The sequence below is a fragment of the Thamnophis sirtalis genome, unplaced genomic scaffold, assembly GCF_051295495.1.
Source record: "Thamnophis sirtalis isolate CommonGarterSnake01/CBP01778 unplaced genomic scaffold, rThaSir2_p1.2 scaffold_1, whole genome shotgun sequence".
Taxonomy (NCBI): domain Eukaryota; kingdom Metazoa; phylum Chordata; class Lepidosauria; order Squamata; family Natricidae; genus Thamnophis; species Thamnophis sirtalis.
In genome coordinates this window covers 2861-17487 of record NW_028261381.1, presented here as the reverse complement: position 1 = coordinate 17487, position 14627 = coordinate 2861, and the positions used below count along the sequence as shown (strand labels likewise).

General features: G+C 41.8%; 1 protein-coding gene across 1 annotated transcript; it reads left to right on the top strand.

The window, feature by feature from the left end:
- The first annotated feature begins 953 nt into the window (after positions 1-953).
- Positions 954-14356, top strand: LOC148049306 (receptor activity-modifying protein 1-like). The gene is made up of 3 exons (XM_087706107.1): positions 954-1156; positions 8928-9063; positions 12751-14356. The coding sequence occupies exons 1-3, from the start codon at positions 1105-1107 to the stop codon at positions 13004-13006; spliced, it is 444 nt and encodes a 147-aa protein (XP_087562233.1). The 5' UTR covers positions 954-1104; the 3' UTR covers positions 13007-14356.
- The last annotated feature ends 271 nt before the right edge of the window (positions 14357-14627 follow it).

Below are 14627 nucleotides of genomic sequence, written 5' to 3'. Positions count from 1 at the left end.
AAACGCAGCTTGCTTCGATCCTCAGTTCATTCACTCGGGTGGTAACGCTCTCCGAGGCGGGAAATCCGGACCTGCGGAGGAAACCTTTTAAGTGCATCTATCAGCGATGCTCAAGTGGAGATGCTTCTAGAATGAATCAGAACACTTAGAAATCTTGTTGGAGAAAGTGTTTTTAAAGCTATAAAATTTTGTCTGAATGGGTAGGATGCTTTTTTTAACTGCACAATGTTGCCTATTTTAGGAAAGGGCATTACCAAGCCCATAGTTTAAAAACCATATTTGCCTTCAGGAAAAAAAGGGGGGAAACTGCTCTTTTCTCCATCGCCTGGAGAGATGGGGGTGTGCGGAGGAGTATCAGAGTTTAAGGTAAGGGTGGCTTTCCCGCTCCTCGCCGAGAAACGGCCCGCCATACTACTATCCGCGAAGGAGATCCTGCAACAGTGGCGGCTGGATAAGATTAGAATTTATTGTCTTTTGCTTTCGACTCGTGGCGACTCTCCGCGTTGCCCCCGTTCAACTTTGATCTTATGAGTGAATTATAAAACCAGGAAGTCGCGATCCTTGGTTGATCCATTTTCAGGCAGTGTCAGAAATAGAACCCACGGGGCCAAAAACGGTTCCACCCGCGCAAATGAGTTGCTTTTAAACATCTCTGTTGCGCGTGTTATTTAGGCGGAGTCTGGTACGAGCGACCCTCATAGCAACAGCACGGCGCTCCCCCACCCACGCCGCCGCCGCCCAGCAAGTCCCTGGAGGGAGGAAGAAGAGAAAGGGAAAATCCTTCCTTCGTTCTTCCTCTGCCCTCCCCGAAAGGATCCAATCAGGACGGCTTCCCTCCCCACGTGCCTTTTGCGACAGCTGACGATCCTCCCTCGAAGAAGAAGAGCGGAGGGGCGGCTGGGGGGCTCGTCTGCTACAGCTCGTATCTCCCAGACTCTCTCAGTGGAGGCTTTTACACGAGGTTGAGTTGGTTGCGTTCAGTCCCCCCCTGGACGTCTGCAGCAGCAGCAGCGTCTTTCTTTGGAATGGTTTCTTCGTCAAAGATCCCCGTTGCTTAAAATAAAGTCCCTTGGCGTCGACAGGCTTCATTCCTCCGCTGGAGCCATGGCTTTGGGAATGTTCCCCCTCCTGAAACGCTGCCTGTGGCTCGGCCTCGGTGAGTGCTGCTTCGCGCTAGTTCAGAATGTGGCTATTTGGAGGCGAGAGCAGAGCGGTGGGCAGGCCGGACGCCACCGGAGTCATCCAAACGTTGAGACCATATGGGCTAAAATTTGAATGAGGAAATTTAGTACATGTTTGTGTGTGTATATACATATATGTGTCCATATACTGTCAATCTGCCTTTTGATGATGATAGTTGGGATGGTAACTGGTGATGATGATTAATGGCAATACAAAACAATTGACCAGATTCTCACAAAACAACTTTTCCTTTGAATCAACAGACAAACTTAATTTTCTAGCAATATCAACTTTCAGCTGCAGTGGAATTGTACGGTGCCTTTTGCATTTACAAATACAATTTGCACAAATTATTTGTGGGTTTGTATTCTTCTTCTGTTTTATCAACCTATGTTTTGCAAGTCAGTTTATGTGATGTATTGTCATCTTTGCTAATCATTTGGAAAACACCATGCACTGTCTTAGCCTCCAAGTTGATAGAATTAAGATCTGTCATATTCTAAATCAGGATAGGATGGAAATAGATATGATCCAGCTATGAGATTGAATTTCAAAGAAAGAAATGGCAAAATCAAGTGAGGTACTAATAGCACTCTACAAAGTCTTAGTAAGACCCCACCTAGAATGCGACATCCAATTTTGGTCAACAAACTATAAAAAAGATGTTGAGACACTAGAACAGGGGTGTCAAACTGGCCACCCAGGCTGGATGCATCAAGCACAGGCCATGCCCTCCCCCAGCTCTGCGAAGGGAAAAACATTAGGATACATCACATGATATGGCGAACTTGACACGTGCTCTAGAAAGAGTGCAGAGAAGAGCAACAAAGATGATTAGAGGGGCCTGGAGACTAAAACATATGAAGAACAGTTACAGGAAATAGGCCTGGCTAGTCGAGTGAAGTGAAGGACTAGGGGAGACACGATAGCAGTGTTTCAATATTTGAGGGGCTGCCACAGAGAGGAGGGGGGGTCAAGCTATTTTCCAAAGCACCTGAAGGCCAGATAAGGAATAATGGATGGAAATTGACGGGGTGAATTTGATTTAAATCAACTTGATTTAAATCATAATTTTTAAAGAGCAACTGTCATCTCTGTCCCGCAGTGGCTCCTTCTCTGACCTGCTGTTGATTCACCAACAGTCCCATTCACTTTAATGGGACAATTGGTGATGCGACAGTGACACAACAAGGTGACAGATGTGGCAGGCAGCAGGTGAGTGGATGTCCTCTAACGCGCTTCCGTGATGGATCTGAAATGACAGGTGCTCTTTAATATTATATTTATAAGCTGCATGGGTTTCACTTTACTACTTTTCCTTCCTCTTCACAGATGCATTTCTCTGCAATTATATAGTTTGTAGTGTACGTAGATTTGCAAACCAATGGGATAAAGGAATATTCCTGAGCTTTGTTTTAGGATTTATCTCATGGTTACTGTGAAATTGCGTGAATGCATCAATGCAGTGCATGTTATCTCACCTTGCAGAGCTTAGATTAATTGAATGAGTTTACCAAAAATGTAAATATTGCAGAATATACAGCCTCATGCTACATAACTAAGCTCCATTTCATGCTGAATAAACAAAATTATTAATGTATGTTAAATAGAAAACTATCTTTAGATAGATTTTTTTCTCCAAAAGCATTCTATTAAAATAAATTTGATAAAAATAAAAAATCCAATTTAAATTTAAAAAATCCAATTTAAATTTAAAAAATATATCTTTTTCCATTTTTTAAAAAAATCATCGATTTTTATCCACCTGGAAATTGATCAAGGAGAAATTAAACCTAGAAATAAGAAATTTTCTGACAGTAAGAACAATCAACCAGTGGAACAGCTTGCCTCCAGAAGTTGTAGGAGTTTCATCACTAAACGTTTTCAAGAAGAGACTGTATTGCCATCTCTCAGAAACGGTGTAGGATCTCCTGTTTGGGAGGGGGTGGACTAGATGATCTACAAGGTACCTTCCAACTCTGTTATTCTGTTGTTATTAAGCTTGGATATGTTTAATAAATAATGTTCTCCCTCTCCCGTGGACACCCTCCCTCTGCTGACAGAAGCAGCTGATGGAGCCCTTTGCTTGTATGCGTTGTCTCTCGCTCTCTCTGCCTCTCTCTCCCTCTCCCTTCCTCCTTCCCTCCCTCTCTCAATTTCCCTTTCCTTCTGATTAGCTAAGCTTTGGGCTACATAGGCAAAATGAGCAAATGGATCTGAGCCACAAGGAAGGCAGTTCCTCTTTGCAGGGAATAATCTATCACAGTGGGACAACTTTTCCTTAAGTTAGACTGAAGTTGTAATTTCTTAAATCCTTCACTCCCCCCCCCCCCATTTTCTTCTTCTGAGGATAAGAACAAGGTTGCTGTCTCCAGGAGTTTGGGGTTTTTTTTGCCTTCAACTCAGTGCTGACTTCTGGTGATTGCCTGGACTGCCTGCAGTTTTCCTGGCAAGATTTTGGAAGTGATTTGCCCTTCCCTGCTTCTTAGATTTGAGGGAGAATTAGAATCACTGGCCCTGGTCACCCAGATGGTTTTTGTGCCTAAGACAGGACTTGAATTCACAATCTCCTGATTGCTACACTGGTGCCTTAAGGCAGAGTTCCCCAAACCTTCTGCCTTTGCAGATGGGGGCGGGGGGGACGGGACGGTTTCTCACAAGTGGCCAGCAAGTGCGCTTGGGTGTGTGCAGCTGCATTTGTGCATGCGCACTTGCCACTCATGTAAATGGAGTGCACCTCCATGCGTTTGACCGCTGGTTGGACAAGTGGGAATGAAAAAGTTACAATGGGTAAAGAAAGTCTACACTTCTGTGTTAAAATGTCAGATATTTGACAAAAAAATCTAACCAAGATAAATCACTTCAGAATTCTTTTCACCTTTAATATAAGATATCAGTTATATATAAGATATCAGTTGTACAATTCAACTGAAAAACAAACTATCATGTCAAGAATAGCTGCTCCTTATGAACCTTCTTTTGCCCTCGGAAGGAGAAAGTTTTCCTCAAAAAAATTCCTGGAAGGACAGTGCTTGGTGGAGTTATGTCTCAATAGATGCCAAAGTTATTACAGTCTTCCGTTTTTCTTTATGGCTTTGTCTATATAGGACAGATACTATTTCCTAAGTGGAAGTATTTCATAGTATTAATGTCTTCCTGGCGTTGAATATTAGATCCCAGAATGGACTTTGGAGCCTAAAATGGATCCTATGTTGGCAGGAAAAATAAGCAAACATTCATAAAATCATAATCTTCTAATTAAGGAAATCAAAAGTACCCAAATCAAGAAATAAAAACTCGTGTATAAAAGATAAAGCCATATATGAAAAACCAAGTATACTTTACAATTAAATAGCTTGTAAAATCAGTTTAGCAGCATTAACATGAAGTCATCATTATCTGTATGACTTCATCAGACTCTCACATCATTGTGGAGACCTTTGCCCCCCCCCCCTCTTCTTTACAAGGTTCCTTTAGTTCATGGAGGTTGGTGGGTGTTTATGCCCAGTTCTCTTAAGGTCCCATCACAGCATTCAGTCGGGATGATTTCTGGACTTTGACTTTGCAACTGCTTGATTCTTTTCCTTTTCATCCATTCTGTTGCAGAGCTGCCTAGTGTGTCCTGTTGCAATGCGTGATCCAATGTTGTTTAAGCTTTAGCTGTTGGGCAGGTGGGCTCACATTTGTCTCTAGAATACTTTGATATATAGAGGAGTTCATGATTGACTCAATGACTGCAAGATGCCCAGGTCCTGTGGCTGCAAAAAAAGCCCAAATCATCACACCTCCCATCATTGTGTTTGATGGTTGATGTGAGATGTTTCTGCTGATATGCTGTGTTTGATTTTTGCCAAACATAGCACTGTGCATTATGGCCAAACATCTCCAGTTTGGTTTCATCTGTCCAAAGACAGTGTTCCAGAAGTCTTGATTTGTTCATCTGCAGCTTTGCAAACCTGACATGTTCTTTTTATAGTACAGCCTTTATTGTCTGAATACATCGTGTATACAATGAAATTGGTTTTAGCCTCACTGGTGCAATCCATGACAAAGAATACAAACAACAAACAACATAACATTCCTTTGTCTTTCCTGTCCCTTCTTGGATGCTCAAATGCAAAAGGGGAAACATTCCTTGCCTTGTGATCAAATGCATAAAATGAATAAAGAATAGTATAGATTATCAGCTTTGTTGTATTGCGTCTTATGCGCTACTCACAGCAAACAGTCTGCTTTATTTTCCTGTAGATATGGCGGGAGGGGCTACAGCTGGGTTTAGTCACATCCTGATTGGTCCAGAGATTGAGGGAATTTTCTTAAAGTATCCTTCCCTATTGGCTGCCAGTTTCCTCTCAGTCTCTGGTCCAAGTACTAGCTTTGGCTCCTGGAGGTATTGGTTATAATTCTAATTCAATTTCCGACGCTCCGGAAGGAAGGAAGTGAAAAGAGAAAGTGAGTCCATCTGGTGAGGTATTTTTTCTATTTTGCTAAAGTCTGCCCAAATAAATGTTTCCTTAAAGCCAAATTGATCCTTAAACCAAAGAACTGAGCGGCGAAAATAATCCTAATGGGATCGCTGTGGAAAGTTTTTTTTCCTTCGTCATTGTAACTATTTTTTGTGGATTGAAATGCGTGTCACATTCTCCATTTTTCCTTTTAAAGTGAACGGATTGATTTTTTTTCTCTTCTGCTACTTGTTGCTTTATTTTTTCATTTCTGGACTAAAACCTTCCTTTTTATTTTAACAATTCTTCCTACTACTTGTTATTAAATCACACTAAAAGCAATCTAAAGAACTTTGTTTCCTACAGAAGGTGAAAATTAACTGCCAGTCAGAGGTTTTTTTTTGAAACAACGTATCTCTTTCTTTATTTGACTTCACTAACTTTGCAGCTGAAGGGTTTGCAACTTGTTTACAGAAACTGATAAAAAACCAAAGGCACAAACTGTTTTCACAGGTGCCTCTGAGAACTATTTTGTCGAAGGAAGGAAGGAAGGAAGGAAAGAAAGAAAGAAAGAAAGAAAGAAAGAAAGAAAGAGAAAGAAAGAAAGAAAGAAAGAAAGAAGAAAGAAAGAAAGAAAGAAAGAAAGAAAGAAAGAAAGAAGGGGGAAAAAAACCCTTTCCCCTTTGAAGAGCATAAAAAAACTTGTGTTTAAGTCAACTTAAAATAAAAGCTAAGAGAGGCCTGGAAGACTAGATTGGCAGCATCCTTCTAGAGCCACTGTGAGGGATGAGCTGAGAGACAGAAGGCCTTGGAAAAGCGAGTGGCCAGAGCAGAAAAGAAAGCTCAGGCTACTAGGTCCGAATCTCCTTGCAGATCCAAGTCCCCAGTGAGGCCCAGTTCTCATTCCATTGCCTCCCCCGCTCCCCCCCCAAGGCTTCAGCCCTTCCACCTCCTGCCTCCCCTGCTAGGCCTCACAAACAAGTGGCCTCTCCTCCCCCCATCTCTCCAAGATTGTATAGAGAGGGGTAGGGATCCATTGGAAAGGGGGGGGGTCTAGAGATTACCTTCCGCCATCACACCTAGCTCCCCAGGGCCCTGCACCTCCGGGGCCCTCAGAGGAGGACCTGGAAGATCTTGTGCTACTGCCTGAAAGTATCAGGAGACTCATTTCTTCTGCAGTCACCAAGGGGGCATTACCTCAGGCCTAGCCCAATGGGAACGCACTTTGCAAGGGATGGCAAGGCCTCATTCTGACTCCAGGCATCCTAGATCTCCATCCTCTTCCTGTGGTCAAGGTCCACCTAGGGCCCCTTCTCCATCTGTGGTTAGCAAGGGCTCAGTACTAGGGGAGGGGACCCATCCAGACCTGGGGTTTTCAGAGGATGAGGACACGTCCCTCCTGATCCCCCCAGCCTTCCCCAGTCTCTCTGCACCCCCGGCAATCAAATCTCTCCTGCATAAGACTACTCAGGTTGGTACTGGGGCTCCACCTGTGTCCCAACATAGGGGTCCCAACCTGGCTATGTTTATAAATCCCAATATGGATAAGGAGGAGGTCTCAGCCCCTCCACTTTTGCTGGAAGTGGTTAAAAACCAGTGGGCTTGACCTTCCACCTTGCCCAATCCTGGGAGAAATGACCACTGCTTCTACAATATGGAACAGGCTTTCTCCCAGCCCCTCCAATTGCCAACAGTGGACGCCCCCATTGCTCTTCTCGCTAACACTTCTACCATGGTCTCAGGAGATGTGGAGGATAAATTAAAGCCCGAGGACAAGCGGGCAGAGCTTACCTTTCGTAAAAATGTTACCACTTCCTCTTGGGCTATTAAATCGGCCACTGCCGCATCTTATTTGAATTGCACCACAGTTATGTGGCTGCTCCAGTACAGGATCGCCTCCTGATCCACGATGAGCGTCTTCACCAAGGCCCCACTAAAATTATTTTGGCCATGCAGTTCTCAGTGAATGTCACTCTAGATTCTATCAAATTTGCTTCCCGGGCGTTGTCCACCTCAGTAATGTCTCGCCGTCTTTTGTGGCTTCGCAACTGACAAATGGACAAGAAGTCCAAATGGAATTTGGCAGCAGCCCCTTACACTAGCCCGAATCTCTTCGGGAAGATCGCTTGACCCAATTTTCACGGAGAACAAGGACAAGAAGAAGGTCCTACCTTCTAACACTCCCATCCGACTTCTTACCATAGACCTTCTTACCGGCCTCCTGACACGGGTTATCGGCAACAACGGTACGCCCCCTACAGGTCCAACAGGCAGGGTCATCACCCCTTGGATCAGGACAGGGGGAGGTACCAAGTCAGTCCAAGTGGCCCTTTTGTGGGGGGGGGGGTTGTGTGGCCATCCCTTCCTCAGAGGGAAATGACTCCAACCCGAGTCAACCCATTGGCAGCCGCCTAGCGTCCTTCGCGGATCAGTGGGACCAGAGAATGTCAAATGCTTGGGTCATGTCCATCATCAGGGACGGCCTCCGTCTGGAGTTCCTCTCCCTTCCCCCGATGCTCTTCAGGATCTTTCCTCCATCCAGGGACCTGGAAAGACGCCGCTTAATGAGTCTAGCCATCCAACACCTGTTGGACATTCAGGCGGTGGAACAGTCCCACCGGAAGACTACTGGTTGGGTCTATAGTCCAACCTTTTTGTTGTCCCGAAGAGCTCGGGGGGATGGAGGGCAATTCTGGACCTGAAGCGCCTCAACTCTTACCTTGTAGAAGAGGCAAGTTTAACCATGTGGGCATTTGTGCAGGAACCCCAGAGCTGGTTTAGCTTCTTCTGTGCCAATGTAGTGCATTTAATAGAGCTTTACTTTTGGGAAGCACAATGTCCCAGCCGTTCTCCTTTTGGATTTCCTAGCTGGAAAGCTGGCAGCTGTTTCTTGCCTTTCCAAACATGCCCTTTATGTTCCTTGTGTAGATTTTTGAACAAAATTATTTGTTTACTGATTTATTACATTCTTCAGCAAATGAAAACATCACCACTACTATAACTACTATATTTCCACACAGTCAGATTTGGAAAAAATTTGGAAAAATTGTGGTGTGTTCAATTGCTACATTATAACTTACATTTATTAAAACTGCTTGATGGCTGTAGAGGTCTACCTGTAATGTTTCTTTTCTCTGAAATGATTATTTACTCAAGAATAAACAACAATGATTAATGGCAGAAAGATCTATTTGGGATTATTCTTCCACTGGTAATTTTTATACTGACATGAATCAAGCAATTTTATTCTAACCTGACCATGTTTTAAAAATCTTTTCCACTTTCCTCTTTCTATTTTAGCCCATCATTTTATTATGGTCTCTGCATGCCATGAATCTTATGGAGAATTAATTGAGGACTTTTGTCTCAGCAAATTTAAATCTGACATGGAAACTCTCAGGAAGACGCTGTGGTGCGATTGGGATAAGACTTTGGAGTAAGTATCAAATAATCAAAAGTATTTGTTTACTTATTTCTTTTATATTTTTACTTTTTCTTTTATCATAGGTATAAAAGAAAAATTGGATCATAATAGAATGACTATTAATGTAATAGAATGAAGTTATCATTTAGTCCAACCCCTTGCTCAATACCACATCTGAGAGATGACTGTACAAATCTTAGTGAAGGGGAATTCACCTCTTAATGTGGCAGTCAAGAATTTCCACCAGATATCTAGCCTGATTACACTTTCTTGTAATTTTTATCCAAAACAATATACTAAAAGATTATATTGGAAGGTTGGGGTTAGGACCTGAATGTTAGGGGGCTGCAAGGTGGCCTGAATATCAAGAGAATTGGGGGGGGGGGGGCAGAGGTAAGCATTACATGCTTGAGGCTGCAGTCTTATTTTTCTTCAGTTTATTTTTCTTGGGATAAAGATCACCATTTATTTGTACTATATTTAAAATGTCATTGCATTTAAAAATTAAAAATCAGACCACTATCTGGAAAAGTAACTTTTCTCTGTACTTTGAAAGTTACAACAAGTCACATTAAAAATTACCTAACCCTTATTTCAAATTCACAAAACTAGTAATTTGAGTGGGAGGGAAACCAACAGCTTAAAACAGTATTTTAGAAAGGGAGTTGAAGGGAAGAGGGAAGAGAAGGAACTGGAATTTTTACATATCCATCAAACTTGTGTTTACAAAAAAAACGTACTTCTGCCTTAATTCTTTTTCCTTACTGTTTCAACTGACCAGAGGAAAAACATAAAATGTTCAAGGATTTACAGAGATCCTTTGGATTTCTCTTGCAAACTTCTTCAAATGCTGCTAAAAACAAAGTTTTATGGCGTCCTTCCTTCCTTCCGAGTGGGGAACATAGATCTTTACTTGAAAAAGCAGAGAGAAAACTCTTGGTGCAACCCTAATAATTAATTCAATGAGATGGAAAGCCCCAATTGATTTAGATCATCTGAAAAAAATCAGATTCCTGTCGGGAATTGGTGTCCTACTGGCTAAAGGGGGAAGGGGAGAACCAGGAAGATCTGCTATTTTGAGTTTCCCATTCTTGCTTCCTATTGCCCTCCCGAACTATCTAAGGGTGAAAGTGGGCTGATCTCTTTTAAGAGCAGAAGAGATTGCTTGCTTGCAGGAATTTAAATGGTGGCCTAGGCAGAGAAAAACATATGCTGGGTGCGAGTCAGTGTAGCGAGCCAGATTCAAGGCAGGCCAGATGTAGTCAAGGTAAGTAATTGGGGCCAGGCAGGGCAGAGAAGAATGCTTTTCACCCCATCCTGAAGAAACATTGCCAGCTGCTGACCTACCGTTTCTTCCCATCTACAACTCCACCTCGTTTTCCACCGATTTGCTCCATTGAGAAAGTGATCCTTCCCCAGATGCCCAGAATCCCAGAAAAGAATTATCACGAAGTCTATGAGGGAGAGGGGATGGCTGGAGAAGGGAGAAGAGAAAAATGACCCAAGTCTTCCCTATTCCTCCATTGGGAGGGAGATTTCATTCAAGCCAAAGGGTTCAATAGCTCATCAAACTTTCTCAGAACCAGCCAAAAGGGAGTTTTGGAGAAGACGTAGGAGAAGGAAAAAGACTATTGAAGTGTCAACAAACTGAGGGGTACAAAATGGGAAAGGAAATAGAAAGTGTGTGTTGTGTGGAGGGAACCTTTGGAAAGACTTTTGGCCAGGGAGAGAAGTAGCTACAACCTGAACTCGGATCTCTCGCCCCCCCTTCACTGAAGTGTCAAGAAATGGGAATGTGAGGCATAATTTGAAAGGTGCGAAGAAACGTGAGAAGCAGGAAATCTATGGAATCATTTCCTCCAAAAGCCCTTCCAGGACTTTAATTTTGATTTAAATTGTCAATTGAAGGTTATTGGATTTCCTATTTAATCTTTTTAAACTTTTGTCTTAAGTGTTTTTATGTTGTACGCCACCCTGAGTCCTTTGGGAGAAGGGCAGCATATAAGTCCAATAGAACCAAACCAAACCAAACCAAGGCACACTGGAGCAATGCAGGCAGATCATTGACCTGACCTGCCTGCTATTGAAGCCGCTAACTAGCAATGGACTTTTAGGCAGCAATTTTCTTCTACTTCCCTCGTACTGGCCGTTCCGTTTCCTGTTTGTCCATTGCAGCGCAGCCCCGTGCCGTGCAGCTTGCCCCATCCACCATTGCCCAGATGCCCTTGTTTCCACCAAGCATTTCTTTGCCAACCTGATTTCTAGCTCTATCCCTTTATTCTATCACCGTCACGTGCAGGGAAAGTTTGTGGAACTAAAAAAAAAGGTTCAATCAATAAATTCCAACTTTGTGAGATTTTTTTTTTTGCGATAAGTTGGAATTGATTGGTTGAATTTTTTTTAGTTCTACAAATTTTTGTGTCAACTCACAAAAGTATTTCTAGTCTACTCTTGAGTTGCAATAGGTACCAGAGGGGGGGAGGACATTCCAATCATACCTTATTCCAGGGTAGGATCTTAGATTTCCAAAGCCAGCTTGTGAGGTGTGGACTTCTAGAGCCCACAGGAGTGCCTCATTGGAGAATGTGATTTATGACACAGACTAAGAGGAGGGGGGAAACAGGGTAAAAGTTCACCCATAAACTACGTGCCACAGAATTGACCTCACTCGAGGAACTGCCGACATGCTGTTCCTAATAAATAACTGGCTCACCCTGTAGAGGGCGCTTTTTAAGAGGCTTTTTTAAACAGTTAAGCACTAAGCAGAGTCATCCACGGTGACTCTGGCATCAACTACCCCAGCCTTTTTCCTTTTACATTTTTTTTTTCCTTTTCATGATGACAGTGGTGAGGCTCTGCCTCCCCTGACTGCACGTCACTGGCAGAATCCCTGAGGCTGTGTGCTCAGAACTCAGGCACTTAGCAACCAGCATGTATTTGTGATGGTCCTGAGTGTCCTGGGGTCAAATGATTGCCATTTGAGGCCTCTTCAGCTGGCCTCCAACAAGCAAAGTTAGTGTAGGAAACTGGATTCACTTAACAACCATGGCAGTTTGCTTAACAGCTGTGACAAAATAGGCCATAAAATTGGGTACAACTCATTTAATGACTGCCTCTCTTAGCAACAGAAGTTCTGATCCTAATTGTGGTTGTAAGCTGAGGACTACTTGTATAGTTAATAGTAACGGGATACAGTTGGTACAACTAAAGAAAAATTCGTTGATCTTTGATACCTGATTCAGGGAGGTGGATTAGGTTAGTTTAAATCAGATTTAAACCCAAGTAACTTGGAATCAGAGTTTCTCAAGCAATTCCATTTTGCTTAAAAATTTTGGCGATGAGGTGAGGGGCCAGGCGAGGCCCCTTTGATGTGAGTGATGTTGAGTTGGCCTTGCCCACCCAGTCACATGACCTAGGAGCTTACTCTGTTGAGCTGCCATCTCCTCTCCCCCCCCCCCCCGGGGTCAGTGTCCTCCCCCCAGGTTTTCTGGTGGGAAGGATTCTAGAAATATACAATTGTCTGTACTGCTTGTAAGGCACTTTGTGAGAATTGTTACCTATTCTTTACTTTAGAGAAATACCTATGATATTTTGACCTTAAAATAATAACTGCTGTAATTTAGGCTTTGCCTCTATGTAATGGCCCTTAATGATTGAGTGACATTTTTTAACAAGTCTCCTTGTCTCTTTCTTTTGCAGCTGTTACAAGGAGCTTACCAACTGCACCATCCTGGTAGCTGAGAAACTGGATTGTTACTGGCCAAACCAACTAGTGGATCAGTTCTTCATAACAATTCATAGGCACTACTTCAAAACCTGCCCTGTTTCAGGAAGAGCTCTAGGAGACCCCCCTAACATCATTTTATGTCCATTCATTGTTGTACCAATTTTTATCACCCTGCTCATGACGGCATTGGTAGTGTGGCAAAGCAAATACAGTGAAGGCATTATTTAAACTTCTTCTATACCCAAAGATAACATTGGTGAAGATGAAACCCAAAGTTTTCAACCTCCAAGCTATACTGAAATCTATATTGCGGTTTCTTTGGTAGAATTCTGGATACCAGAACAAAATATTTTTAGAGACAGTGTGTAATAGAAAACTTTCTGCTACCTAGAGGGGGAAAAAACTGCATGCATCTTCTTGAGTTAACAAATATTTTGCTTAAGTCAAGAGAATGCATTGTGAAATTGTTCTCACTGTCTGAACTAGGATTAATAATATTACAGACATGTTTGCAGTACTGCTGCTTCAGTCTTAAAATTTAAGCTTCTCTTTCCTGGTTCTTTCAATATATTTTTATTGAGCTTGATAATTACACACTTCTCTTTGGCTTATGCACTTTACCTTTAGGTAAGGTAATGGTGGGGGGGGGAATGATGATGCATCACAACCCGTGTACCACAGAAACAATGTTGATGATGAGATAACAAACTATTTCAACTTATTTTGTTGGTTAAAATCACTGAAAACCAGTATATATTGTTAATTTTGTTAATTTTTCTGGCTGAAAAATTAATATAGCAACAATATTTTAGCAAATCATAATTTATTCAAATATAATTATTTCTTAGGCATGTTAATGTTTTATCATACCTTTTGTATGAACAAATGTTCACTATAAATACTTTATATGGACATTAAATAATGCAGACATTTATTCACGGACAAAACTTCATCAGATTATTGGCAAAATATTAAAGTTTGCAATACGCCATTCTGAAGAAATGCTTTCTAATAAAACTTGTAATAAAATAAATTAAATTAAATTAAATAGCATAAATATTAAAACAAAAAATCTAGCTTTCTAATAAACCCTATAGCAGTGTTTTTCAATCACTGTGCCGTGGCACACTAGTGTGCCGTGACATAGTGTAAGGTGTGCCGTGGGAAAATTACTTTATATATAGTCAATATAGGCACAGAGTTAATTTTTTTTAACATTTTCTAATGGTGGTGTGCCTCGTGATTTTTTTCATGAAAAAAGTGTGCCTTTGCACAAAAAAGGTTGAAAAACACTGCCCTATAGCATTAAGAAATTTAATAGTAAATTTATTAATAAAGAAAAGCTTGGATTTTCTATACAATATTGGTGGCAAAAGCTAATTTCTGATTACTTTTAGTAAAATTTCCTGTCTAAGGAAAAGAACATCTACATATTGGCTCACAGCTTTGACTATTCCATGTTTGCATGTGCTAGACTATAAGCTAGAGACTGAAAATATGCCATAGGCTACAATTATAAATAATGTTGTTTGAACAATTAAACCCAATGAAAACATGTAAGCTTTAGATTACTCTGGACTTGGTTTGGATATGATTTATTTTTTATGTTTTGCTATTTCAAATCCTAAGCATTACACTTTCATAGGAAATGCAGTGTATAAATAAGAGAACAACAGTTATCATCAGCAGGAATTGTTTGTTGTCAGGAATCCGGTCTCTCAAAATAATGTATATTCAGGTAAGAAAAAGAAGTCAGGCTGATGAGGAGGGGAAGGAAGAAAACGTTAGTTTTGACCCAGAGTTCACATTCGAAGAAGAAACACATATTGGTGTTGTCGTGAGTCAGGAA

Coding starts and splice junctions, on each gene's coding strand:
- LOC148049306 (XM_087706107.1), top strand. CDS start 1,105: ATGGCTTTGGGAATGTTCCCCCTCCTGAAACGCTGCCTGTGGCTCGGC. Junction 1,157..8,927: donor CTGCCTGTGGCTCGGCCTCG/GTGAGTGCTGCT, acceptor TTTCTATTTTAG/CCCATCATTTTATTATGGTC. Junction 9,064..12,750: donor GATTGGGATAAGACTTTGGA/GTAAGTATCAAA, acceptor TTTCTTTTGCAG/CTGTTACAAGGAGCTTACCA.